This window comes from Vicugna pacos, chromosome 9, assembly GCF_048564905.1.
Source record: "Vicugna pacos chromosome 9, VicPac4, whole genome shotgun sequence".
Classification (NCBI taxonomy): domain Eukaryota; kingdom Metazoa; phylum Chordata; class Mammalia; order Artiodactyla; family Camelidae; genus Vicugna; species Vicugna pacos.
Window position 1 is genome coordinate 7,958,983 of NC_132995.1, and position 26,166 is coordinate 7,985,148.

The following is a 26,166-nucleotide window of genomic DNA, read 5'->3' on the forward strand; positions in this document are numbered from 1 at the left end:
CGGAGGGCTGGCTGGGCCTGCTGCTGGCCGAGCGCCCCGGGGCTGAGCTGAGCTTGTCAGGCCCGAGGGCACTCTTTAATTAATCTTAACTGTTGTTTTTCCTTTCCCCTGAATTGGATAAAGACCTTTTCTAAAAGCTCAGTAGCTCATGCTCCATTGCCTATGAATGCCCCTAGGTGAGGTGGTTCACACAGAGTCCAGAGCCCTTCCGGCACATTCCACACTGGTCTGGTACAGCCAAGGCTCTAAATCCACTGCCCCTGTCATTGCAGCGCCATGCTTCTTCGAGCGATGACTTCTCTGACTTCTCGGATGACTCGGATTTCAGCCCCAGTGAGAAGGGGCACCGCAAGTACAGAGAGTACAGCCCCCCGTACGCGCCGGTGAGTAACTGCAGGTCAGGGGCCCCACGGAGCCAGGAGCCGGCAGTAATGAAGCTGCCTGTGTATCCTGAGCATTTGCTCTGTGCTGGCATTTTTGCCTGGCACTTTACGTGGATCTTAATTCTGCAAGATTAGGTATTGTTTTTATCCCCATTTTATAGATGAGAACACTGAGGCTTAGAAAACATCAGCCAGGTTGCACAGCTCGGAAGTGCAGGAGCTGGGGTTTGAACCCAGTCAGGGACTGACCTCTAAATGCCATGCTCTTCAGACTTCTCCATGCCATCTCTCCCTGGGCCTTGGCAGCACTCATTATGTCCCCTGTCCCTCAAAAGACGATTATTTGTCCCTGTCACAGCTGACTCTTCTCCACTGCTCAGCAATGACCTTTTGTGGAAAATTGGCGAGAGAATGAAAGAATGATGGGAGTAAATCATCTCAGATGTTGTGGGGTCAGGAGTTAAATACTTATTCTGTTATATCACTGAGTCTGAGCATAAATTTATATTATTTGTCTGGTTTGTATACTATTTTTTTCCCCCAGCAAAACCTGTAAGAAATCAACACAGTTTTTTCAAGTTTTTATCAAAAATACTTTTAAAGCTAGTTGTTCTTAAAGATGTCCCAGGTACCCTGTGACTCGGCATCATCCATCATAATAGGTGATTTATCCTAAGATATCAGAGTTGATGTTGATCTGCTGACGTAGATTCAAACATTAAACCTGAGGGAGGCAGGGAATGGAGGGAACACCACGAGCTTTGGTGGGAAACTAGGTCTGGAGGCATTTTAAGATCTGCTGAAAGAGCCTTGTACATCTCTGTCTGTGTTTTGTATTTTCTCTTAATAATGAGAATGGATTTTTAAAATTAAGACTTTATTTTTAGAGCACTTTTAGGTTTATAGAAAACTGAGCAGATAGTCCAGTTCCCTCCCCACCCCACCTAGTTTCCCCTGTTATTAACATCTTGCAATACAATGCATATTAAGTATTCACCGTATACTATCCTGTAAAGTAGTTCCGATTCTTTCATAGGGCTCTGTGCTTCACCTACTCATCACTCCTCTCCGAGCCCCTAGCAAACCACCAGTCTTTTTACTGTTTGTATAGTTTGCCTTTCCAGGATGTCATATAGTTGGACTCGTACAGTATGTAGCTTTCCCAGATTGGCTTCTTTCACTTAGCAACGTGTGTTCACAGTTCCTCCATGTCTTTCGTAGCTCCACGGCTCATTTCTTGTAATCGCTAAATACACCACTATCTGGATGTACCACAGTTTCTTTATCCATTTACCTACTGAAGGACATCGTGGTAGCTTCCATTTCTCTGTGTGTGTGTGTGTGTGTGTGTGTGTATTTCTTAACTTCACTCAGTATCTCTTGAGTACTAGTACACTTTGGAAAGCATCATTTAAAGTGGTTTTGTGGTTTGTCAGGCAATTGTTAACTGAATTCCAAGGCTCCAGGGAAATTCTGGCTAAGGATACCCCTCTTGCCTACCAGGCCTCCTCCCCAAATGAGACTGTTCTATATCCCTGGGAAGTACCCTCTTTTCTGTCTCTAGTTCTTCAGGGATTGTGGGCTCTGTGTTTCTCTGTTTTCTTTAGAGCTGTGGCCCTTTCTGAAGAACAAAAACATATAGGCCCATTGCCCAGATCATACTCAGGTGGGAACCCTGGGGGCTAGCATCTCACTGCAGGGACAGCAGAGACCCTCAGGGAGCTGTGCCAGGTCAGGGAACAGTGGGGATCTTGGTGGTCTGGACCCTAGGCCCCAGGGCCAGCTCACCCTTCTCTCCTGTCAGTCCCACCAGCAGTACGCCCCGTCGCACACCACGCCCCTGCCCAAGAAGTCCTACTCCAAGATGGACAGCAAAGGCTACGGCATGTATGAAGACTACGAGAATGAGCAGTACGGGGAGTACGAGGGCGACGAGGAGGAGGACATGGGCAAGGACGACTACGACGACTTCACCAAAGAGCTGAACCAGTACCGGCGCTCCAAGGAGGGCAGCAGCCGGGGCCGAGGTAAGACCCCGGAGCCTCTTCCCCAGGGCACCAGAGCCGGGCTAGGGGCTGGGGGTGCTGTGCAGAACAAGAAAGATCTGGCTGGCCCTGCGCTTGTGGGGCGTCAAGTCTGGGAGAAGAGGCAGGCAGTAATTTAGGGCCAATATAAGTGGAGAAGGAGATGGGTAAGAAGAGGTCCAGTGCTGAGGCTGGGGTTGGGATGGAGCCAGACTGGTAGGAGGCGAGGAGAAGGCTGCTGCGGCTGATGGTTGTTTTTAAACTCACTTCCTGGTAGCCTCTCTCACATCTGGGGCATGGAACTGACAGCTGGCTGCTCCAGCCCTCAGTCACCTCTGCCCCCATTCTCCGTCTCCCATCACCTGACAAGGTGTGATTACAGCTCACGGGACCGCCACACCTCTGAACCTTGAACCTGTGGCAGTTAGGAGGATGGTGGGGGAGGGCGGAGCACCAGAGCCCCAGCCTGGCCTCTTAGAACCATCTCCTGCCAGGGATATTTCCCACCCCTAGAGGGCTTCTAGAATGTTCCAGCTCAGCGGTTTTAACCCTGCTGGAGGCCCAGCTTGTCGTCTGAGTGGCTGTGCACTCATTTTCTCTTTCAGTGGTCTTTTCTTGGACACCTCCTTGAATAGGCCCTTCTCCTGAGGGAGATTCTGGACTGGCACTGTCCAATAGAAATGCAGTGCAAGCCAGCATGTCATTATAAATTTTCTAGTGGTCACATTAAAGAAGTAAAAGGAAACAGATGTAATTAATTTTAACAATACATTTTATCAATCCTGATACATTCAGAATCTTATTTCAACATGTAATCAAATGTGGTATTTTATATTTTTGCTTTTTTTTTTATTTTAAACTAAGTCTTTGAAACTTAGTGTGCACTCCACACTCACAGCCTTTCTGAGTTTGGTCAGCCACGTTTCAGGTGCTCGGTAGCCACGTGTGGCTGGTGCCACAGCGTGTGGTGTAGTGAGTGCCATAGTGGGTGTGTGTCGCAGTGCTGAGCCACCCGCATCGAGGAGCCCAGGGACTACTAACTAGTCAGCCTAGAGTAGCTGGAAGGGCTTCTTGGAGGAGGAATAGGAAATGGTTGACCTTAGGGGCAGACAGTGGATTAACTTCTCTCTTGCTAGTAGGTTTTGCTCGCTCAGGCACTTACTGTCTGAATCACCGTGCAGGCAGCCGAGGCCGTGGCAGGGGCTATCGGGGCCGAGGAAGCCGCGGAGGGTCTCGGGGCCGAGGCATGGGCAGAGGCAACCGAGGCAGGGGCAGGGGCTCCGTGGGAGGAGACCACCCAGAGGATGAAGAGGACTTCTACGAGGAGGAGATGGAAGTAAGGTTTTCTCTGGCTCGGGGATGGGGTGGGAGTGGTGGTGGGGTGGCTGGTGGGCTGAAGGCTCTGTTGGGAGTGGCCTGTAAGACTGAGGTGGAAAGACAGGATCAGCTGGCAGGTTTATATGTTTTAAAATGCTTGTTTATTATTTGGAATAGAGAATACCTTCCTATGGTTCAAAATTGAAAAAGTACCGAAGGGTGAGCTGTCAAAACACCTTCATCCCACTGCTCTCTCAGAGACTTAGTTCCCATCCTTGCTACGAGCTACCATGCTCACTGTTCTGTCCCTGCCCGAGGCCTTTCCATGCTGCTCTTTATTCTTGCTCCATAGCTACCACTTGGGAGTTGCCCAGGGGGCTGGAGTTCTGAGAGTGAAGACAGCAAGGAAGAGGACTCGGACACACTTAGGCTGGGGCCTGTGAGGAGGGGGCATGTATGTGAGTCCCTGGGTCGCTTACCTGCCCTGAGTGTGACATTGTCCTGAATACACAAAAAGGCAGAAAGAGGCGGAGTGTATAGTTAAGAACATTCTTTGTTGTTCCCCAAATGACACTTCTCTTGCTTTCCTTCCCTCCGGAATTCCAGTATGGAGAAAGTGAGGAGCCGATGGGAGATGAGGATTATGACGATTATTCCAAGGAGCTGAACCAGTACCGCCGGTCTAAGGATAGCCGGGGACGAGGTGGGCAGGGAACAGGAGGGTCAAGTCAGCGGGGCTCCTGCTGGCAGCTGCTGGGCTTGGGTCCTGGGGAGAGGCCGCAGGCTAACGTCGTTTCTCTCCTCTGCAGGGTTAAGTCGAGGCCGTGGCCGGGGTTCCCGAGGTCGAGGGAAAGGCATGGGCCGGGGCCGCGGCCGTGGGGGCAGCCGAGGAGGGATGAACAAGGGCGGGATGAACGATGACGACGACTTCTACGACGATGATGTGGGCGTGAGTTGATGCTTCATTCTGATCTGATGTTTTTCATCAAGGCTCCTTCTTGAATTTTTTTTTTTCCTTTAATGAGTTGTCCTCTGAGGCTGATCCTTTTCCCCCAGCTCCTATCAGTCCTTCCCAGTAGGGCTATAAGCACTAATCATCTCTCATGGGGCATGCGCTGCTGGAGAGACCCTCTGTTTTCTAAACCACATCTTTGTAGCACCTGCAGTCACCTGTTCTCTGGGTCCCCGAGGCTCTGAAGGTTCTAGGTGAGCCATCCAGTGAGCCCTAGAGAATTTGACAGGAAGGCCGCATACCTTCCTACACAGGTGTGTGGTGCTCCGTCTTCAGCTGCCCACAGCTCCGAGTGCCAGAACCTTCCTCATCTGAGTGCCAACACTCCTGCTGTGGGGCTTACACCCCACACAGCCTGGTGTTGGCTGAAACTTGTCGGTCAGCGCTCTTGTTACACAGGGGAATACTCAGCCCTGCCAGCCAACCTCTTTCTTGCTCTCATTGGCTTGGAACCCATCTCCCCTAGGCCTGCACAGGCCCCTCTCCCTCTTCCTGTTCACTCCCCTTGACATTCACACTCAGTGTTCCTAATAGGATGGTGGTGGAAGCTACCGGAGGAGTGACCACGACAAGCCCCACCAGCAGTCTGACAAGAAAGGCAAAGTCATCTGCAAGTACTTCGTGGAAGGGCGATGCACATGGGTAAGGGGCCAGTCCCTGTCCCAGGAGACCTGGAGCAGGCCAGCAACGCCCCCGCCCCCCCAGAGGACACACGGGCCACTGAAATGTTCCAGAGGCCACACTCACTGGGAGCAGTTTTCCAATGGGCTTGGAGTGATTAATTGAGAGATGCCAGGGAGCCAGGAAGACGTCATTCACTCTGAGTGACTGAAGAGCCAGAATAAGATTGGTGACACATTTGGGTGTTTTTGGTTTGGGAGGATTTTTTTGGCCAAAATTTTCGCCCAATCCATATGGCCTCTAATGTTTTAGTAGGATTGATGCTAATGCAAAGGTGCAACGTATCCTGGTTAAGTTATGAACTTTAATGTGAGAGAAGGAATCATTAGGGCATCCAGATAGAATTCTGTGAGGGGGGGAATCAGGCCAACCTTGAACTTCACAGCAGAGCATAATGCCAGCACATGGGCCAGTGACCACAGAGTTCTGAAGGAAGCAAGCATAATCCAGGGTTAGTGCAGGAAGCCAGCTTTTTATTCAAATACAAAGGCAGCAGGCAGATATTGGCAAGCATGTGCTCAGGGAATACTGCACCTGTGTATCTGTCTTAGGAAAAAATACTGTGTTTCAAACAAAGGTATATGTATGCATAAACTATTCCTTATTATTGTTGCAATTCATATTATTTATAGAAACTTGAAATGCATATAAACAAAGGGAAATGAATAGCCATTCCTAAGAGAAAGGGGGAATGGATATAGAACAGTTTCTCTCTTCAGTTCACCTGGATGTTGTTTTGTTTGGATTGTACAGTTTGACTGCAAATAGTGGAAAACTCAACACCACTGGCTTAAACACATAGACATTTGTCTCTTAGAACAAAGAGTCTGGGGCTAGGGGAGACACTATGGGCAATGGTCAGCAGCACCCTGGGGGGACCCAAGTTCCTTTCTACTTTTTATTCTGCTATCATTAGACATGTGGTTTTTGTCCTTATGGTTGCTAAATGGCTGCTGTGCCTCCTGGTATCACATCTTAGGACTAGGAGGAAGAAAAATGAATGAAGGGATTTTTTTTTTCTTAATCAAGGCAGTGTTGTCTTCCCTGGGGACTTTTGAGTACATCTCTTCGGCCAGAACTGAATTTTTTTAGCTGGGCACAGACAAAATTGGGGTTCTGTTAGAAAGGAAGAAGGATAAAACGAGGTCCTGGCTGTCATGCAGCAAATACTGAAAAACAGTAAGTGGGTAAGAGAGGAGAGAGAAGGGGAGGAAAGAGGAGGAAGAATTAGAAGGAAACAGTGAAAGGCAGCAGGTTGGAGACAGGAGGACCAGGACCAGGGGCGAGAGAAGGGAGCACACACTTTGGCAAGGGTTTAAAATTAGTGGGAAGCTGCATTTATGAGCCTGCCTTTCCTGGGCCTCCTGCCCTTTCCAGATGTGTGTGGCGGGGGCGAGGGACGGACAAATTTGTTTCTGTCATTGGTCCCTCTGTGCTTCAGCTGTGACAGAGCAGTACTACTTTTTGCAAACACCTTACCTTTTCATTGCTTCCAGGGAGACCACTGTAATTTTAGCCATGACATCGAGCTACCAAAGAAGCGAGAACTGTGCAAGTTTTACATCACTGGATTTTGTGCCAGAGCCGAGAACTGCCCCTACATGCATGATATCCTTTGGTGCACACATCTGATCTGATTGAGTGTGCAGAACTCCTTTCTCCGTACTGGTAGTAACAGCTGGCCTTCAGTATGCTTTTGCTCTGCGTGCTGGTGCTGTGCCAGGAGCTTTCTGTGCTCCTCCATCTCTTTTAACCCTCACATCTGCCCTGTGACTGGTCTGCTGTTCCCGTCCTGCAGGTGAGTAAACTGAGGCACACATGCTATATATTCACTTTACATATACAGGTGACCCTTGAATAATGTGGGTTTGAACTGCGTGGGTCCACTTATACACTGATTTTTTTTTCCATAGTAAATATTACAATATTACACGATCTGCAGTAGGTTGGATCTGCAGATGCTGAACTGAGGGTTCGGGGGCCTGTTGTAAATTACATTCAGATTGTTGGCTGTGCAGAGGGTTGGTGCCCCTAACCCCCATGTTGTTCAGGGGTCAGATGTACTCTTGAGACTGGCCTGTACCCTTGCCTGTTATCTTTCTGAGTCTTTTCCAAATGGCTAAGTAACCTTGGGCAGATCATCGAACTTACTCCCTTTTTCTGCTGAGTGAGGATCTGAGGACACAGCCTGAAGGCCAACGTGGTGAGGCTAGAAGTACTCTGAAGCAGGAGTCTTGTGAACCGGGGTCCCACCTTGGATCAGCTGCTGGTCTGCTGTGCAACCCTGAGCTAGTCACTTCACCTCTCTGGGCTTCAGTTTCCTCCTCTCTAAAACAAAGGAGCTTGGATTCTGTCCTCGGGCGGGTTTCATGAGATGAAGCATTTTCCTTAATTTACTGTGTACGTGACTTTCCGTGTAAGTTATACCACACGACTGGAAACTGCATCAACGGTGACGACTGCATGTTCTCCCACGACCCTCTGACTGAGGAGACGCGAGAGCTCTTGGATAAGGTAACATCCAGGCCAATGCCAGCTGTAGCTCGTGGGAACCAGGAGGTGTGCTTCCACTGACTTGGGGCTGCAGCCTGCCTGGCTGGCCTCTGCAGGACCAGATTTCCCAGTTGCATTGATCTGGAGCTGGGCCATTTTCAGGAGGAAGTGGAAACTGTTCTTCCCTGCAGGGAGAATTGAGGTGGTCACACTTGTATCTTTATCTCTGGCCTGGTGGTTTTTGTTGAGGGTCGGCTACCTGAAAGGAATGTTGCCTGGTGTGTCTCTAGACATGCTTTATGATTTCTTAGCTATCCTTGAGGGAGAGCCCATGGTATACAAAGAGGAGGTGAGACTTGGGATGGGCTCTGTTTTGATGTAAAGGTCAGTGTTTCTTTCCAAGTCTTAAGGATTCTTTTATGTGGTAGAAAAGTAAAGGGAAATTGGAGGCTCTCGGGATGGGGAGACTTCCTTTAGTGAGGTATCAGGGCGTCCTCACGTCACCAGCCAGGTGGCATTTGAAACTCATTCTCCTATCTGTTATTCCCCTGAAGGACAGGCTGAGGACCTTGGGGCCCCTCAGGTTCTTGTGCTTGGTTTTTTGACATCCATCCGGGGGCTGAATGGGTGAGAGAACACGTGTCCTTCCCAGTGAAGCTTTTCCTGCCTTCATCTGGTTCCCAGAAGGTTTGAGGAGTTTGACTGTTTTTTGAGAATGGAAAGAATCAGCGCCTCAGCCAGCCTTAGGAATCCCTGCATCTGGGGCTGCACTGATTAAACAGCGGCCAGGGCTGCGTGAGGGATGGAGGGGAGGCCCCGAACAAACAAAGCAGGAGAATGCCCACCCCTCATTGGGAGAGCAGTTGTGGAGCAGGTTCTTATCTTTGCCAGGCCCTTTGACCTATTATCCCAGGAACAGGGTTTGTAATCCATAGCTATCTAGAGTCTGTGAGTTGTCCCACAGGGGAACTAGTGGGAGAAGTAATGGCGACTTCATTTCTCATTTGAGGAAATAAACCATCTCTGACTGAGGACTGCCCTCTGCTGGAGGTTTACAGTTTGCACTCTAGACCCGTGCTCTCCAATAGGAATACCTCAGAGCCACGACTCAAACATTCCTAGTATAGTGTTCGCTTTGGCAGCACGTATATTAAAATTTTGTAGTAGCCACATTTAAAAAAGTAAAAAAGAAATAGATGAAAAATAAAGTTACCAATATATCTTATTTAACCTAGTGTGTCCATGTCCAGAGTACAATTTCAGCAGGTAATAAAATGATGAGAAAATTACAATGTTTTATATTCCTCTTTTTTTGTCCTGCATCTTGGGAATCTGGTTGTAGCCACATTTCAGGCACTCAGTAGCCTCACATGGCCAGTGACCACCATGTTGGACAGCACAGCTCTAGACGCCTTTATAAAACCCAAAGCAAATCAAGGTGGCACATTTTAGTTTCTGGCCACAAACATTTGAAAGCATCAGTATCACCCCTTGTCTAAAGTCAAGTCTCAGGTTAAAAATGAGTTGTTGAAACTGGAAAAACCATTCCAGAGTATAATTTGGGTGATCAGAAAGTAAAACTCACAATAAGCCTCTACAAGATTAACCCTGATAAAGGCTTGGGGTCAGCCATTTCCTTCTCTCCTAGACAGGGTTGCAGCTTGGTCAACCAGGCCTGGGGCCTGAGGCCCCAGGGCAGCCCTTGGGTCCAAGCTGTGGTACCACTTATGATGGGGCCTTAGCCGCCCTCTCCCAAAGTGTCGACGCTCTCTTTTCCTCTCTTTTCTTCAGCTTTATTCTGCTGCTTCTCGGTGACATTTCTGTCTGTCCAGATACATCAGTTTCCAACTGTCCACTTGGTTTGAGACGTGCCTGCCTTTGGGGTTGTCAGTGACTGTTCGAGTGAATAGCAAGAATAATACAAAGAAGTCCATCCATGTAGATTCATCTGTTAGCATTATTTTGCCCCATTTGCCTTACCACTTGTTTTCATTTTAGTATATATACATGTGCATGTTTTTTTTCTTTGAGCCATTTGAAGGTAGTTGCATACATTATGGTTCTTTACCCTTAAATCATTCAGTTATTGCTGTGTGTGTGTGTGTGTGTGTGTGGGTGCGCGCGCGCGGGTGCGTGTGTGTATACAGTCAGGTTTGTCAAGGTATAGTTTGTATCCATTAAAATTTGCTGTTTAGCTCTATGAGTTTTGACAAACAGAACCATGTGACCACCTCCCAGTCTATATAGAGGAAATTCATTCCATCACCCCCGAACCTCCCTTCTATATAGTCAGCGCCTGTCCCATCTCCAGCCACTGATCTGTTTTCTGTCTCCATAGTTTGCCTTTTCAAGAAAGTCATATAGATAGGTTTACATAGTATGCAGCTCTGAACATGTGTGGTTTATATAGCCTTTTGATCTGGCTTTCATTCAGCATGATGCATTTGCAATTCATCCACATTGTTGCAAGTGTTGGTAGTTCATTACTGTTTGGTGCTGAGTAGTACTCCATCCTAGGGATGATCTAAGATTGTTCATCTAGTCATCACTTGAGGAGCATTTGGTTTGTTTCCAGTTTGGGGCAGAAGCTTAGAATTTTTAACCTACTAATGTGAGCTTATTTCTTTGGCCTGATAAACCTTGGCCCACACATCTTTGTGTATCTGCAGGTGTGGCAGTCCTTTTCTTTTGAGAGGATACCTCTGGCTTTTGGAAACCCTGAATCAATTCAGAATCCATCCTGGTAGGGGAGGTTGTCGGACCCTAGCAGGGCCCTGGTTGTATGGTGTGAGGGGCCCAGCAGCTGCAGGGAGGCCCAGGAAGGGACGCACAGGAGGCTCTAGGGATAGCTGGGCCCTCCATGGCATGTGTGTGGACGGACCGTGGGGATGGTTTGGTTCAGTTTTCCTAGGGGAGTCGACATTTCCCCTGGTGTGTTTTGTGCGTAGGTGTCCTAGGCTCTGATACAATTCAGCCCTGGCCTTTGGGGCAGCACTGGCGGAGCAGGGCAGGTGGTGGGTAGACAGATGAGGACAGGGAGCTGGTCTGCATCCCAGGCCGGGGTCCTCGTCAGGATTTCACGGGGTCTGTGTGAGGGCTGAAGGGGCTGTCCTGGGACAGGAGGAGGCATCCTTCAGCTGGTGAGGAGAGGTGAGACCCCCACCTGGCAGGATGGGAGGTGGAAGCCCCACTTGCTCACAGCTCAGTGCTGGGAGCTGCTGCCCACCGAGTGGTGCCACCAGTCCTGAAATGGGTCGGGGGGAGTGTGGCGCCCTCCAGGGGCCGAGGAAGTTATGGTCAAGTGTGTTTCTGTTTAATGAGGTAATGAGGTATATAACCTTGTTAGGTTTTTCCTGAACCTGAGGGCATTGAGTTGTCATTGAAAGGATCTCACAGTGCTGGGGCTGGGCTACTTCCGTGACTAGAGGTGGCTCTGTGTGCAGAGATGGGGAGACCAGACAGCAGGCAGAGGCAGGATTCTGGTCAGAGTCAGAGGGCGGGGCCGAGGAGGGCCGGTGAGCCACTCAAAAGGGCTGGGCTGAGGCTGCAGGCCAGTGTTTGGGTGTGGGGATGAGAGAGGAGGAGTTGGGGATACACCCTGATCCTGGCTGGAAAGTGAGGAGGTGGAGGGTCCATCATTCACAGAACCCAGCTGGTGGCCTGTGGAGGAGCAGAAGGTGCATGGAGTGAGGTGTGGCCAGATGAAAGTGGTATCTGTCGTGTAGCTCTGGCCAGGGAGGTTGTGTGGGAGCCCCAGCCCAGAGCCAGCAGGAACTGAAGGTTAGGGGTGGGCAGGTCCCCAGGCCGGGGAGCAGGGAGGCGCTGTGCAGGTTGACAGCTGGAGGGGAACACAAGTAGTCACGTCGTCCAGTCAGAGCCTTAACTCTTTCATACCCCTGTGCCGCCAGCCCCGCCCTCCCATCCTCTAAAGTCCAGGGAATACAGAGGGAGATGCCGTTGTTTTCCTCGCTCATTTACTTAACAGCTGTGTGGTCCTACCTAGTTTGTGGCAGGCACTATCTCGGGTACTGGGGATGCAGTGATGAGGTAGGATCCAGTCAGCAGCTAGATACTGATAACCCATGGGCTTGGGGCAGTGGAGGGAATGTGCAGGGAGCCCAGAGGCCCTTGAACAGGCTGACCCTCAGGGAGGCTTGGTGAGGAGGTGACACTGTGCTGGCCCCCAGGTGAATGGCAGGTGAGGGAGGCATGGGCTGGGCAGGGGACAGTGCGAGCAATGGCTGTGGAACCAGAAGGGGCCAGCTGGCTGTCAGGGAAGCGAGTGGAATGCGGGGCTGTGAAGCAGTCAGGGCTGCCTCCATGGCTGTGACCGGGCCGCAGTCCCACTGAGAGCAGTGCTAAAGGACACACGAGCTGCTGGGCTCTCCCCAGCACAGCTAGTCCTGGGCGGTGTTTCCCGTGCTGCAGTGGACACGTGAAAATGTGGTCCTGGCTCAGTGGGCCCCCTGGGCTGCTGGTCCCCAACAAGACCACACCATGAGTAGCAGGGCTCTGAGGGACAAGTGTTTTCCACTGATCAGTCTTCCAAGTTTTCCGTCCGTCTCAAAACCAGATTCTTTTTGGACCTTGCTGTCCCTGGGTCCATATACTGTTGCCGATGGTATGGAGAGAAAAAAGTCGAGAATTGCCTGACAGCTGCCGGAGAGCTGGCCTCTGCCACCCACACCCCCATCCTCCCTGGGTGGAGGAGCAGGAAGCGTTGTCTTGAGCACTGCTGAGGCCCAGATGCCGGGGGCGAGGCATCTCAGAGCTGCATTTAGGATCCACTAGGGCATCTGTGCTGAGGTCCCTAAGACAACCCAGGCCCAGGATGCACGATTTGCTGGGGAGACTCCCAGGGCCAAGCACATAGTCCTACTCGTGGCCAAGGTTTTACTCCAGTGAAAAGACACAAAGCAGAGCAAGCAAGGAGAGAGGCATAGGGGTGAAAGCCGAAGAAAGAAGATGCCAGCTTCCAAGAGTCCTCACCCCATGGTGTCACACGGGACATTGCTTAACTTCTCAGGCTGTGACAGCACGTATGGAATGTTGTCCACCGTGGACATGCGTTAGAGACTGAGCACCCAGGTTAATCAGTCAGGGAATGATGGGAACCGTCCTGAAATCCAGGTTCCCAGCACCAGCCAAAGGCCTGCCTTGTAAACTTCTGCACAGGATCCTAATCGGTGACACGTTCTGCTTGAATCCAGACTTTGAAATTGTCCATCTACCCTGTATCAGGTCCTGTGATAGGCCCTGGAGGTGCCTCTGGGCACGAAACAGTCCTGCCCTCAGGGAGTTGGTAGTCATTGGGCCAGGAATAAACAAAATAAAAAGCTTTTACAAAGCTTGTGCTTTCAACAGAGCTGATAGTGTTCCAGTAGTGAGTACAGGAGACCAGGAGAGTTACTCTGAGTTGACCTTTAATGAGAGAACCCAACAGTTGGGGGACGCAGACCCATACAGTTGGGAACGGAGGGAAAAGCAGATGGCCAAGCCAGGGCCCTGCAGGGGAAGGACTTGAGCTGTCTGCAGAACTGAAACAGGGCTGGGTGCTTGGGGTGGAGGAGTCCAGGCACAGTGGACAGAAGGAATTGAAGCCTCCAGGGTGCTGTGAGATCCTCCCCAGGCACCCAGCCCTGCTCCCAGGCCCTGTGGGTTCTCGTAAGCGATTGGGGTTTAATTGCAAGTGCAGTGAGAAACCCTTAAAATCCAAGCAGAATGAGGGCTATTAGTCAGCCCTGAGATAGATAAAATAGATGACACAGCTACGACACGGATCAACCTTGAAAACATCACACTGAGTGAAAGAAGCCAGTCACAAAAAGCCGTATATTGTAGGGTTTCATTTGTATGAACTGTTCAGAATAGGCAAATCTATAGAGACAAAAAGTAGATTAGTGCTTGCTGGGTCTGGGAGGAGGGAGGAATGGGGAGTGACTGCTTAATGGGTATGGAGTCTTCTTTTGGGGTGATGGTAAAGTTCTAGAACTAGATAGAGTTGGTGGTTGTACACCATCCTGAATGTATTTAACGTTGTTGAATTGTATGCTTGAAAATGGCAAAATAGTACATAGTACGTTACATGTATTTTGCTGCAAAATAGAATGGCTCCCGTCAGCTGGTGGCTGCAACAGTGGTGTGGGACGATGATTTTTGTACCAAAGAGGCTTTGTGGTCATGGGCCTCGTCCCGTTAAGGGCCTCAGGGTCGTCAAAAGCTTTCCTCAGAAAATTTGGCTCTCAGCCCTGGAGAAGTGCCTTCCAACCCGACTGTTCTCCTGTCCTGACTCCCACTGTTCTGTCCTTCTCTCCCACAGATGTTGGCGGATGACGCGGAAGCGGGCGCTGAGGATGAGAAGGAAGTCGAGGAACTGAAGAAGCAGGGCATCAACCCCCTGCCCAAACCTCCCCCCGGTGTGGGCCTCCTGCCCACTCCGCCCCGGCCCCCCGGCCCCCCAGCCCCAACCTCTCCAAATGGCAGGCCCATGCAGGGTGGCCCCCCGCCCCCACCCCCACCCCCTCCTCCACCCCCCGGGCCCCCGCAGATGCCCATGCCGGTGCACGAGCCGCTGTCCCCACAGCAGCTGCAGCAGCAGCAGGACATGTATAACAAGAAGATCCCCTCCTTGTTTGAGATCGTGGTGCGACCCACGGGACAGCTGGCTGAGAAGCTGGGTGTGAGGTGAGGGGGCTGTTCTGGGCTCAGCTGGTCTCCTCTGTGCCAGGGGCCTGTCACTAAGCCTGGCCGGGCCAGCGTCCTGCCTCTGTCCACGGCTCCAGGGTCCTGGTCTGGAGCCCTCTGTGTCTCCTCCAGGGTGTGGCTACCATCCTTCCTCCGCAGCCCCTCTCACAGGCACTATTTTCTCCTCTTCTAGGTTCCCTGGACCCGGAGGACCCCCAGGGCCAATGGGCCCCGGGCCCAACATGGGACCCCCAGGGCCGATGGGCCCAATGCATCCGGACATGCACCCTGATATGCATCCTGACATGCATCCAGACATGCACCCCGACATGCACCCCGACATGCCGATGGGCCCTGGCATGAACCCTGGCCCGCCCATGGGACCTGGAGGCCCCCCAATGATGCCCTATGGTCCTGGAGACTCCCCACATTCTGGAATGATGCCTCCCATCCCACCAGCCCAGAACTTCTATGAAAACTTTTACCAGCAACAAGAGGGCATGGAAATGGAGCCAGGACTCATTGGGGATGCAGGTATGCAGGGCTAAAGTGGGGGCCAGTTGGGGCTGCTGGGGTTTGCACATGGAGTGTAGTTAGGAAGATCTGCTTTTTCTTCCTTGGTCTGAGTCTTTGAAAACATGAATCCAACTCCATCTCTGTCCCGTGAGTGGTTGAACGTTTTCAGTGATGTGGGATTCACTACCCTGTTGAGTCTAAAAGGAGTATTATGATGATCATCACTATAACTTAACTTCCTTCCTTACGCATTTTGCTCAGTTTGCCTGGGATGGGAGCGTAGGAAGTTGGAGGGCAGTGCATAGTGGTGTTGAACTGCAAGCTGAGGTGCCGTCGACCAGAGTGGTCTCCTTCCAGGTGGTCCTTGGCTTGCAGCTGCCTTGCAGCTCTGCTTGTTCTGTCCAAACAACTGACCATCTTCCTTCCTCCTTTCCTTTCCTTTTTTACTAAAATGAGAGCACGTGTTGGTAGCCTAAATGTCCATCACCCGATTGGGTGATGATGCTGCATCAGTAGGAGGTGACGTGCAGCCTGCAGGAGGGTGAGTGTATGCTCATGGCTGCCAGGGACCAGGCGTGCTTTTGGGACGTGGGCAGAACCAGCAAAGTACGTCATCCTTGCCTTCACTGCATTTTAGTGGAGAGATGCAGACAGGAAATGTGTAAATCAGCAACTCAGTTCGTTTCATCATTGAGCATTGCTAGAAGTAAAGTGGGGCAGCGGGGAGAGGGTGACGGGATGGAGGCAGGCTGTGATCTGGTGTGTCCCGGTCTGCAGAGGCCTGTCTGAGATGCGAACTCCAGTCAGATGTGAAGGGGAGAAAGGAGGTGTGGGCGCGGCTCAGGCAGCAGCTATAGCAGGTGCGGAGGCCCCAGCCAGTCTCTTGTGTGAGAGGAGTAAAGGTGTCCATGTGTCTTGGAAGAGGAGGACAAAGATAGGAGTCCCAGCGCATGGGGCTCTGTGGCCTCAGTGGAAGGACGATGGGGATAAGCAGAGGGACACAAGGGCACTGGAGGCCAGTGGGGCTGGAGCGGAATTGGGGGGGCTTGTGGGCTGCCGTTGAGCTGACCTGGGCAGAGGTGAAGTGGGTGGCACCCAGGAACAGCAGGGCTAGGTTCAGAGATGCGCTGTAGGGCCAGCGTGACAAGGCGGCAGGGCAGATGGGGGTGTTGGCTGTGGGGCGGGGTCGCTCGGTGGGTGCTCATGCCATCCCTGGTGCCGGTGTCCTGCTGGAGAGAGCCACATTGGGGTGGGGCAGCACTTCTGCCTTGGCCATATTAAGTATGAGGTTCCTGATTGACAGCCGAGCGGAGATGCTGAGGGGCGTCAGGGAGCTGGCCAGGCTGGATGTCAGTGTGAGGGTCTTTGGCTGTGATCAAAGGCATGAGAGCAGATGTTTGGGGCAAGGAGCCAGGGGAGGGATGTGTTCTCAAGTGAGAAAAGCAAGCGACTTAAGGGGTGCTGTGGTTCCCGTGGACTCCTCCTCCTTCAGACGTTTGTAAAATGTGCATGGGAAAGGTCTGGATGGGGAAGAAAACTAAGTCTGTCAAGCTGGTTTCTCTGGAGTAATTTGCTGTAATACCCATACCGTGAAATCTACCCTTTTAGTATCGTTCAGTTGTTTTTAGTATATTCACAGCTGCAAAACCAGCAAGTGATTCACTCTTGAGGATATGCTCTTTGCAGGGGGAACTGGGTGGGACTGTTGATGGAGTGTCTGCTCTAAGCCAAGGTGTGGCACAGAGCAGGCTCGCTCATCAGGTTCACATGTTATGAAGTTCAGGGGCCAGAAGAAAGTGACCTTTCACTTTGTTTTACATGCTTTTGTATACGAGGTATTTGCAGATTTAATCATTTTAATCTTGAAAGTTTAGTTTGAATTACAGATTCACTTTCTTAGTAGTTCTAGCCCCATTTCACATGCTCAGCGGGGCCGCATTGCATGGTACAGATATGGAAATTTTCATCATTCCAGAACATTCTGTGGGGCAGTGCTACCTGGACTTTGTCGCACACACACACACACGCACGCACGCTCTCACTCACTCACTCTATCCAGGTGCGTTGTGTCAGATCTGCCTGTGCTATTATTACTCCGCTCCTTGGGTAGAGTTTGTGGAGGGAGGTAACTAGTGCTGCGTGCCTGCCCGTTCTTGGATAGTGAAGGCAAACCCTTCAGCCTTGTGCTTCCTAAATGCTGTGTGGGAGAAACTCCCCCTACCCCGTCCCCTTAAATGCAACAGCATGCTTGTCAACGGAGGTGAACAGTGCTGGCGTTCCGGAAGCCATAAAGGAAGGAGGAGAAGGAGTCACCCATGAGCCTCTGGGTTGACGTGTAGCCATAGCAACATTTTGGTGTATTTTCTTCTCTGCTAGTCTTTGTTTACCATGGTTGAAGCCATATTATGAGATCATTGTGAGATAGTGTTTTTCTTTATTATACAGAGAAACCATAGAAGTAATGCTCATCAAAAATTAAACATGAGAAACGTGGAGTAAAAGGCAAAAGGCCCCTCAGCTCCTTCCTCCCGATCTCATTTTCAGAGAGACTGTTTTCCGTCTGTCTTTTCAAAGCCTTTTCTTTGTATTTTATAAACATCTGTTCAACGTGCCGTCCTGTTTTCACTTCATGAGCATTTGCCCATGTCACTAAACCTCACTGAACCTCATTCTTGGTGGCTGCACCCTAGGTGGGAACCTCCGTTGGCTGCTTCGTCCCCGGCTGTTGAGCTGTTCATGGGGCCCCTCCTGGGAGGGTAGGAAGGGATGGGCTACACATTGTCACCCATCGCCATCAGGGGGTGGTCTTCCAGAGAAGGGCACGGGTGGGTCGGAGTTGGCGCCATGAGGCCCTTCCCGACATGAACCCTCGGTTCTTCCCTGCCACAGAGGACTACGGGCACTACGAAGAGCTGCCGGGGGAGCCTGGGGAGCACCTCTTCCCCGAGCACCCTCTGGAGCCTGACAGCTTCTCTGAGGGAGGGCCCCCAGGCCGGCCGAAGCCGGGCGCCGGTGTCCCCGACTTCCTGCCCTCGGCCCAGAGGGCCCTGTACCTGAGGATCCAGCAGAAGCAGCAGGAGGAGGAGGAGAGAGCGAGGAGGCTGGCTGAGAGCAGCAAGCAGGACCGGGAGAATGAGGAAGGCACGTGTCCTCCCCGGGGCAGGGGCTTTCCCTGATGGGCACAGGCCCCCCCGGGCCGCTGTGCCGGGGAGGTGGGGAATGCCTAGGTTGGGTTTTGTGTCAGAAAGGAACCTGTGGCCAGAGAGGACCCCTGCCCAGGGCTGTGAAGCTGCTGTGGCTGCTGCATGTCCCTGAGAAAATTAGAAGTCGGGGCTACCCTTCTGTGTCATGGGGGTCGGGAGAGACCCTGATCCCATTGAGGAGAGAGATGGGCTGGTCCCTGGAGGAGGCAGCAGACAACAGGATTTACCCCCTGTACCCTGACAAAGGAGACTCAGCCCCCCTTCCCCCAGACCACTTTCTCGGGAGGCCAGCAGATGAGAACTAGTTGTTGATGTAAACCAGCAATGGTCACAGTCACAGCTGCTGAGTCTCAGGGCGCTGTGCAGTGGGCCTGGTGGTGAAATGGGTGAAATGGGGTGCACAAGTGGAGTCTGGAACCTGAAGTCAGAGGCCATGAGTGGCCCTGACAGGAGCCCAGGAGCAAGAGGGACAGTGAGAATAGGGGACAGCCCCTCCCTTAGTGGCTCCGGTTGCACCTGCCCAGAAGGTTGAACGGGGGCCAGAGTCTGGCCCCGCCTCTTGTCAACTGGTGACTGCCATTCCCTGGGACGTGGTAACGTTTCAAGGGGCCTGGGAGGCAAGTGTCTGTGAGCCTCAAGTGCAGTGAGAGCTGAGTCAGTGGTAGCTGCTCTAAGGCACTCGGAGCTGGGCCAGCCATGGTGGGGGCTGGACCTGCCCAGGAGGTGAGGAGGTGGCAACGGCAGGGCCCTGGGCCCGGAGTCTGACCTCAGTCCTGGCTCTGCCTCCGATCTCATGACTGTCCTTGCCTGTTTTCTCATCTGTCAAACGGGCACGATAATAACACTATATCCTGGGTGGTTGTGACAATTAAATAAGACAAAGCACTTAGAACGGTGCCGGCACGCAGGGAAAGGTCCATAAACATTAGGCAGTGACCTGCCAGGCTTGGTGCCTGAGCTCCCTGGCTCTCCATTGCATCCCGTGATGGGAAGAGGTGTCTTAAAAGAGGAGAAACTGAGGTTCTGAGATGTAAGAGGTGGAAGAGCAGGCTGCCTTGGGGTCCAGAAGGGGCTGATGGTGGACGTGGTGGCCACTCACCCTCTGTGTTCCTTTGTGCTTTTTCTCAGGTGACACTGGAAACTGGTACTCAAGTGATGAGGATGAGGGTGGGAGCAGCGTCACGTCCATCTTGAAGACCCTGAGACAGCAGACATCTAGCCGACCCCAGGCTTCTGTTGGGGAGCTGAGCAGCAGTGGGCTGGGGGACCCCCGCCTCCAGAAGGGAGGCCGGCTGGCTGACCCCCGCCTCAGCCGGGACCCCAGACTCACTCGCCACGCCGACGCTTCCAGTGGGTCAGGCCCAGGTGACACAGGACCCTCTGACCCTCGACTGGCTCGCTCCCTGCCCGCACCCAAGCCAGAAGGCAGCCTTCATTCCAACCCTGCAGGCCCCAGCGGCTCAAAGGGCTCTGGGCAACCCCCTGCAGAAGAGGAGGAAGGGGAGCGGGCCCTTCGAGAGAAGGCTGTGAACATTCCCCTGGACCCCCTCCCTGGGCACCCGCTGCGGGACCCACGATTGCAGCTGCAGCAGTTCAGCCACATTAAGAAGGATGTGACACTGAGCAAGCCGAGCTTCGCACGCACTGTACTCTGGAACCCTGAGGACCTGATCCCTCTGCCCATCCCCAAGCAGGATGCAGTGCCCCCGGTTCCTGCAGCCCTGCAGTCCCTGCCTGCCTTGGATCCCAGGCTGCATCGTGCCGCCGCCTCAGGCCCCCCCAACCCCCGGCAGCGCCCAGGCCCCTCCACAGATCCCAGCACAGCCGGCTCCAACCTGCCTGACTTTGAGCTCCTTTCTCGCATCCTCAAGACTGTCAATGCCACTGGCCCCTCAGCAGCTCCTGGCCCCAGTGACAAGCCCAGTGACCCCCGAGTGCGGAAAATGCCCACCGACCCTCGGCTGCAGAAACCAGCAGACTCCGCTGCCTCCTCCCGGGTAGCCAAGCCTGGTCCCACTGAAGCACCATCTCCAGCCGCCAGCCCCAGTGAGGAGTCCTCCCCGCCAGCCACCGCCCCCTATGATCCCCGCGTGCTGGCGGCTGGTGGCCTGGGCCAGGGCAGCGGGAGCGGGCAGAGCAGTGTGCTGAGCGGCATCAGCCTCTACGACCCTAGGACTCCCAACGCAGGTGGCAAAGCCGCTGAGCCGTCTGCTGATGCGGGCTCCCAGCCCAAGGGCCCCGAGGGCAACGGCAAGAGCCCCGGCACCAAGGCCAAGGAGCCCCCGTTTGTCCGCAAGTCCGCCCTGGAACAGCCTGAATCCGGGAAGTCCGGGGCAGATGGGGGCGCGGCTGCAGCCACAGACAGATACAACAGTTACAACCGGCCCCGGCCCAAGGCTGTTGCAGCCCCTGCCACCGCCACAGGCGCCCCAGCACCAGAGGGCGCCCCGCCCCAGCCCGGCGTGCACAACCTGCCCGTGCCCACCCTCTTCGGGACGGTGAAACAGGCGCCCAAGACGGGCACTGGAAGCCCGTTTGCTGGCAACAGCCCGGCCCGTGAGGGTGAGCAAGACGCTGGGTCCCTGAAAGATGTTTTTAAAGGCTTTGACCCCACTGCCTCCCCCTTTTGCCAGTAGTGTTAAGCCGGAGACAAGCGCTCCCTGCACCCCACCCTTCCCAGGGCAATATTTAAGGGCAGCAACCAGAGCTGGGGACTAGGGGGAGGGGGGAGGGGGACTGGGTGTTCTTTCTTTTCTTTTTCCTTTTTTTTTCTTTTTTCTTTTTCTTTTTTTTTTTTTTTAAGTAGTACTTTCTTTGAATCATATAAAATGTATATAACCATCTTCACTTCTGGTCAGTGCTGCGGGGCTCCTGGGCTCCCACCAAGAAAACCTACTTGTGCATGTGAACAGTTGTGAGTCCCCTGGTCCTCAGCCCCAGCTGGCACTCCGCCTGGCCTGGCCAGGCCTGATTTTCAGGGACTCCTTAACGGCTGGGGCTCCTGTCTGGTGGCTGGGGGTCTGGTGGGTTTTCTGGGCAAAGCTTGGCCCCTCCTCCTCCACCTCCCCCACCCCCCCAGGACAAAGGGAACAGCAGTCATCGAGAAGGCAATGAATGCTGCTCACCCTGTGTCGCATGAGCAAGAAGAGACAGAGGCAAGATGGTGGGCAGGACCCGCATGGAAGCAGGTCCAGGCATTTCTAGAGCCCCATCTCCTCTGCAGTGCGCATGTCACGATGACCCGCTTCAGGGGCCAGTGGAAGTGAAAGTATCAAGCAAGAAAGGAAGAGCCCTCGGAAGCTGCCTGGGCTGGGAGAAACGAAATCCTTTTCCACTGCTGTCTCGTCTGGATTCACACATGGCCCTCCCTGCCATCCTCCGTCCAGAGTTCATCCATAAACCCACGCCCTCCAGCCTGCGTCAGAAGACTCCAGGGTGAGAGATGGACCTGGAGGCGGCAGGGCTGGTGTGGGGCGGCGTCCCCGAAGAGCTTCCTCCAGGAGGCAGCCTCTGCAGACCGCGTGTTTTCCGTCAGTATTAGCACCTGTCCTGTCGTGTTCTGTCGTGTCACGGCCATGCCTTTCTCCCCTCTTGTCGGGGTCTGTCCTGGGCCTCAGAAGCCAGAGCACCCAGCGTGCTGGCCCCGGCCCCTCTGGGGACAGCTCAAGGATCCGTGGCGTGGCCACTGCAGCAGGCTCCTAACAGGGAGCCCTGGGTGGTTCTAGGCAGAGTGTTTCTGCTTTCTCCACTTTCTTCACACCTCTTTGCACCATATCTTTAGGGCTCGAGGTTTTGGTGTGTTTGGTTTTCTTCTAAGCTGACCAGTACTTGGGTTCAGAGGCGTGTGTGGTATTGGATTTGTGGATGCTTCCAGGAAAGGGGCCCGAGGAAAGGGTGGGAGACTGGCCAGGGCAGGGTAGGGGCTGCTGGGCCCTTCCAGGAGAGGGACCGGGGACCCCCACTGCAGTGGAGACATGGGACCCGAAGCCTGTATCCCGCTCTCCTCATCCGGCTGAGCCAGAAAGGGAGCAGAGATGCCTGCCCCAGGGCCGCCGCCCATCCCCCAGGACCCTGGCTGAGGTCTAGTCCTGTCCGCAGAGCCCCAGAGGAGGCCTACCCTGTGGATGCAGCCTGGAGACTTGCCCGAGGGGAGCCAGGTGGGGCCTTTGCTGCCAGGGGCCCTTCCCACTAGGGTATCAGTATTTGCCAGTGGTCTCCTGCCCCGTCTCCTCATCCCACCGCCTCAACCACATCACTTAAGGCCCCTGACCCTTCCTTGCTGATAATGAGGAAACCTGGTGTCCCAGCTAAAGGGTTCCCCCTCCCACCTCCTTGGAGTGGGCGATGCATGAGGCTACTGTACCAAACCCCCCCCCCCGAAAAGAAATAGGTGTTAAGTTCGGGGCCAGAAGCAAGGGTGGGAGAGGTAGCCCCACAAGGTCAGTGTGCCATGATCGGGTTGGTTTGGTTTGTCTTTGTGTCTTTTGTTTTGTTTTTAAACAATCATTAGTGAGATTTTTCTTCAGCCACGAGTGTTGGCCTTGAAGCAGAGGGCTGCAGCCCTTGGTGTTTGTAAAATAAGAAAGAATACACAGGGTGGCTATGGTTGGGTTTTCCCCCCCTTCCTTTGAGAATTTTCTTTTGTAAAAGCAAAATTAAATGCTTTTTTAAAACTGAAATCTGTGGATGAAATAGAAGCTGGAACGCTCCTCTTGGAATATTCAGCCTAAGAACCTCATGGGACTATGAATTCACCCGAAATTTTCATTTGCCATCAGGCCGAGCTTTTAAAGAAAAAATTGTTCTCTAACCAGGATTGTAACAAAAGTGTAAATACTGTTTCAGAGTTGAAAGTTGATGGTGCAAATATGTATATAATGTACTGTATTTTTACAATGATCGTCGCATGACTCTATTCCACCCCCTTTTTGTACTCCATATCTGTCTTCCAGAAACATCACCTGCCCTTTCTCCTGTGGTCTCTTAATCCAATAATTGTATTACTGCCATTAAAGGATGCAGTTATTTTAAAAAGCCTGTGGGTCTCATCTCTCCAAACCACCCCCACCATCCCTTGCCCCAGAAATAGGGGGGAATGCAAACTTGAAACCAGGATTTGTTCTCATGGTGCCCAGTCCCAGGGTGACGTGCATGATGACATGCCTCTGCTTTCCCTAGCAGTTGACGACTGCGTCCCACAGTTCTTGAGCTCTGGCCCTGTGTCAGCCTTAGTACTCAGAGACTGTGACCCACACAAGTCACAGGAGAGGCCAGTGATGAGCTCAGGACAACTGGGATAGCTTCTAGGGGTGAGGAGAAACATGAACCCTAGCTGCTATAGAATGAGTGTTTGTGTTCTCTCAAAATGTGTATGTTGAAACCTGTTCATCCAATGTGACAGCACTTGGAGGTGGGGCCTGTGGGAGGTCAGGAGGATGGAGCCCTTGTGAGTGAGATTAGTGCCCTCATACAGGAGACTCCACAGAGGAGCCTCGCCTCTTCCACCGTGTGGAGGCGTGACAAGAAGACAGCCAGCTAGGAACCAGGAAGAATCTCATCACCAGACACGGAGTCTGCGGGCACTTAATCTTGGACTTCAGCCTCCAGAACGTGATATTTTGTTATAGCAGCCCAGACGGACTCAGACAGTACCCACTTGTTAACCAGGGATCTTCTCCAAGGAAGCCACGGTCGGCCAGGGTGTGAAGGGTGCAGGACTTGCCTGGAGAGTCACCATGTCTTCTTTGGACTTAATTTAGTTTCTGTGTTTCAATGGGCCTCTGTTCATTTTCCGTGGCTGCAACATAAATTACACAAACCTAGTGGTTTACAACACAAACTTGTTACCTTCCAGATTTGGAAATCAGAGGTGGGACATGAGTCACATGGGCTGAAATCAAACTGTTGCCAGGGCTGCATCACTTTCTAGGAGAACAGGGAGATTCTGTTTATGGCCTTTTTCCAGCTTCTAGAGGCCACTCACCTTCCTTGGCTCATGAACCTCTTCTGACTTCAAAACCTGCAACATCACGAGTCTGGCCCTTCTTCCATTGTCTCTTCTCTCCCTGACCACAGCTGGGAAAGGATCTCTGCTTTTAAAGACTCGTGATTAGATGGGGTAATCCAGGATCTTCTCTCCATCTCAAGATCTTTCACATCAGCAGAGTCCCTTTTGCCACGTGAACTACATATTCACAGGTTCTGGGAAAACGTGGACATCTTTGGGGGGCCATTCTGCCCTTTGGGGTCTTAAGCCTTTCTCAGAGAAGGATTCTCATGGCCCTTACCCTGGTTGTTTGTCTAAGCAGGTAAGTCTAGTTCTGTGTCAGAAATTCAGGGTTCAGTCCAGTTCTAATTCATCCAGACTGAGTAAGGATAATTTCACCCGTAACTCAAGACTCCAACTCAGCTGCCTTAAACAGTCAGGAGTCCATAATCTCAGGTAAGAACGCTGGTAGGGCAGTTCCAGGGTTGATAAAAGAGTGAACTTCAAATTCACTCAGGTTCAGCCCGTCTTTCCACAGTTCCGGTCTGGGGCCACAGCACCCCTGGTAATTGCACAATGGCTTGAGTGTCTTCCAGCCTTCACCTCCTTACCCAGCCCAGTGCAGAATCAGAAAAGGAACTTCCTGTGTATCTATGAGCAAGGAAATGCTCCCCAGAAGTCCCTCAGACTTTCAGGTCTTGTTGGCAGGATTAGATTCGGTGCCCCTCCCTATGCTGGTCCACCGCAGGAGAGGAATGGAGATCTAATGTCTAATTCTTAGACTAATCAAAGATCTCGCATCCTGGGGACAACTGAGCACATGCCTGCTGGGAAGGTGAATGTGCAGACACCCGTGGGACTCGTCCAGGGGGAGGAAGGTGCAGGAGTTGGAAGCCACAACAGCGGTGCAGCCGTCATTTCATGTGTTTGGGGCATGCACCTGCCCTGCCCCCGATCCTGTGGTCGGTCAGCACTGGGCTCCAGCAGGGATGACCCACTAGCTGGGGTGAGGTCAGCAAGGAGACGAGATGGCATCTGGGGCTTGGGAGGTTGGCGGGTCCTGGAGAGCCTTGAAGGCTGTCTTACAGATTTGGACAGGGAAGAGCTTGTATTCAAGTGATGATTGGAGTCCGGAACCTTCCATCTGGCAGAGGTGTAGGAGATGGATTGGCCAAGGTGAGATGGAAGATGAGAGGGTGGGGAGGAACCAGGTGGGATGACAAAGCGAGAAGGTCAGGGGTGCGGGGCATCAGATGGATTTGAGACTTAGGGAGTAGAGCAGATCGGAGTTGTAACGGGGGCAGATGTGCAGGGTGACAGAGGTGAGAGTCAGGACGGGATGTCTGAGACAGCCTGGGGGAGGGCAGTTCCCCTGCTGAGATGGCACATGGGAGGAGGAGGTGGTCTGGGAAGGACCTAAGTGCAGCTTTGGACCTGGAGCTCTGGGCTGCAGGCTGTGAGAGGCTCCTCCACAGAGTTGGTCATCAAAGCTGTGGGAACAGACGGCATCACTCAGGAAGCAGGTAGAGCCCTGAGGAGCCTCACTGATGGAGGAAGAATGGAGGCTGAGACAGGACAAAGTGGCCATCAGGCACCGGCTGGTGAGTGGGGCCAGGAGCGATGTTAAGAGCCTTTGACTGGGACATAGGCAACGAATGCCAAGTGTTGCTCAGGTACCTGCCCGGCCCCACCACCTAGATTCTGTAGGTCAGAACGATGACTATTTGCTTCATCATACTTTTAGCCATATGTCCATCCTTCCATCCACCCATCCATCAGCTATTTGGATGCATTTCAAAATAAGTAGGGGAAGTCCACGTAACATAAAATTAACCATTTTAAAAAGAACAATTCAGTAGCACTCTGT

At 52.7% G+C, this 26,166-nt stretch overlaps 1 protein-coding gene across 1 annotated transcript in view; it reads left to right on the forward strand.

The window, feature by feature from the left end:
- Window positions 1-23,341, forward strand: part of ZC3H4 (zinc finger CCCH-type containing 4) — a 38,807-nt gene extending 15,466 nt beyond the window's left edge. Inside the window, exons 4-15 of the mRNA XM_072966791.1 lie at window positions 273-383; window positions 2,188-2,410; window positions 3,589-3,743; window positions 4,331-4,427; window positions 4,534-4,673; window positions 5,271-5,378; window positions 6,914-7,025; window positions 7,822-7,931; window positions 14,230-14,594; window positions 14,788-15,128; window positions 18,000-18,251; window positions 19,442-23,341. Of these exons, the coding sequence (XP_072822892.1) occupies window positions 273-383; window positions 2,188-2,410; window positions 3,589-3,743; window positions 4,331-4,427; window positions 4,534-4,673; window positions 5,271-5,378; window positions 6,914-7,025; window positions 7,822-7,931; window positions 14,230-14,594; window positions 14,788-15,128; window positions 18,000-18,251; window positions 19,442-20,949 (3,522 nt within the window). The 3' untranslated portion in view covers window positions 20,950-23,341. The remainder of the gene's footprint in view (window positions 1-272; window positions 384-2,187; window positions 2,411-3,588; window positions 3,744-4,330; window positions 4,428-4,533; window positions 4,674-5,270; window positions 5,379-6,913; window positions 7,026-7,821; window positions 7,932-14,229; window positions 14,595-14,787; window positions 15,129-17,999; window positions 18,252-19,441) is intronic.
- The last annotated feature ends 2,825 nt before the right edge of the window (window positions 23,342-26,166 follow it).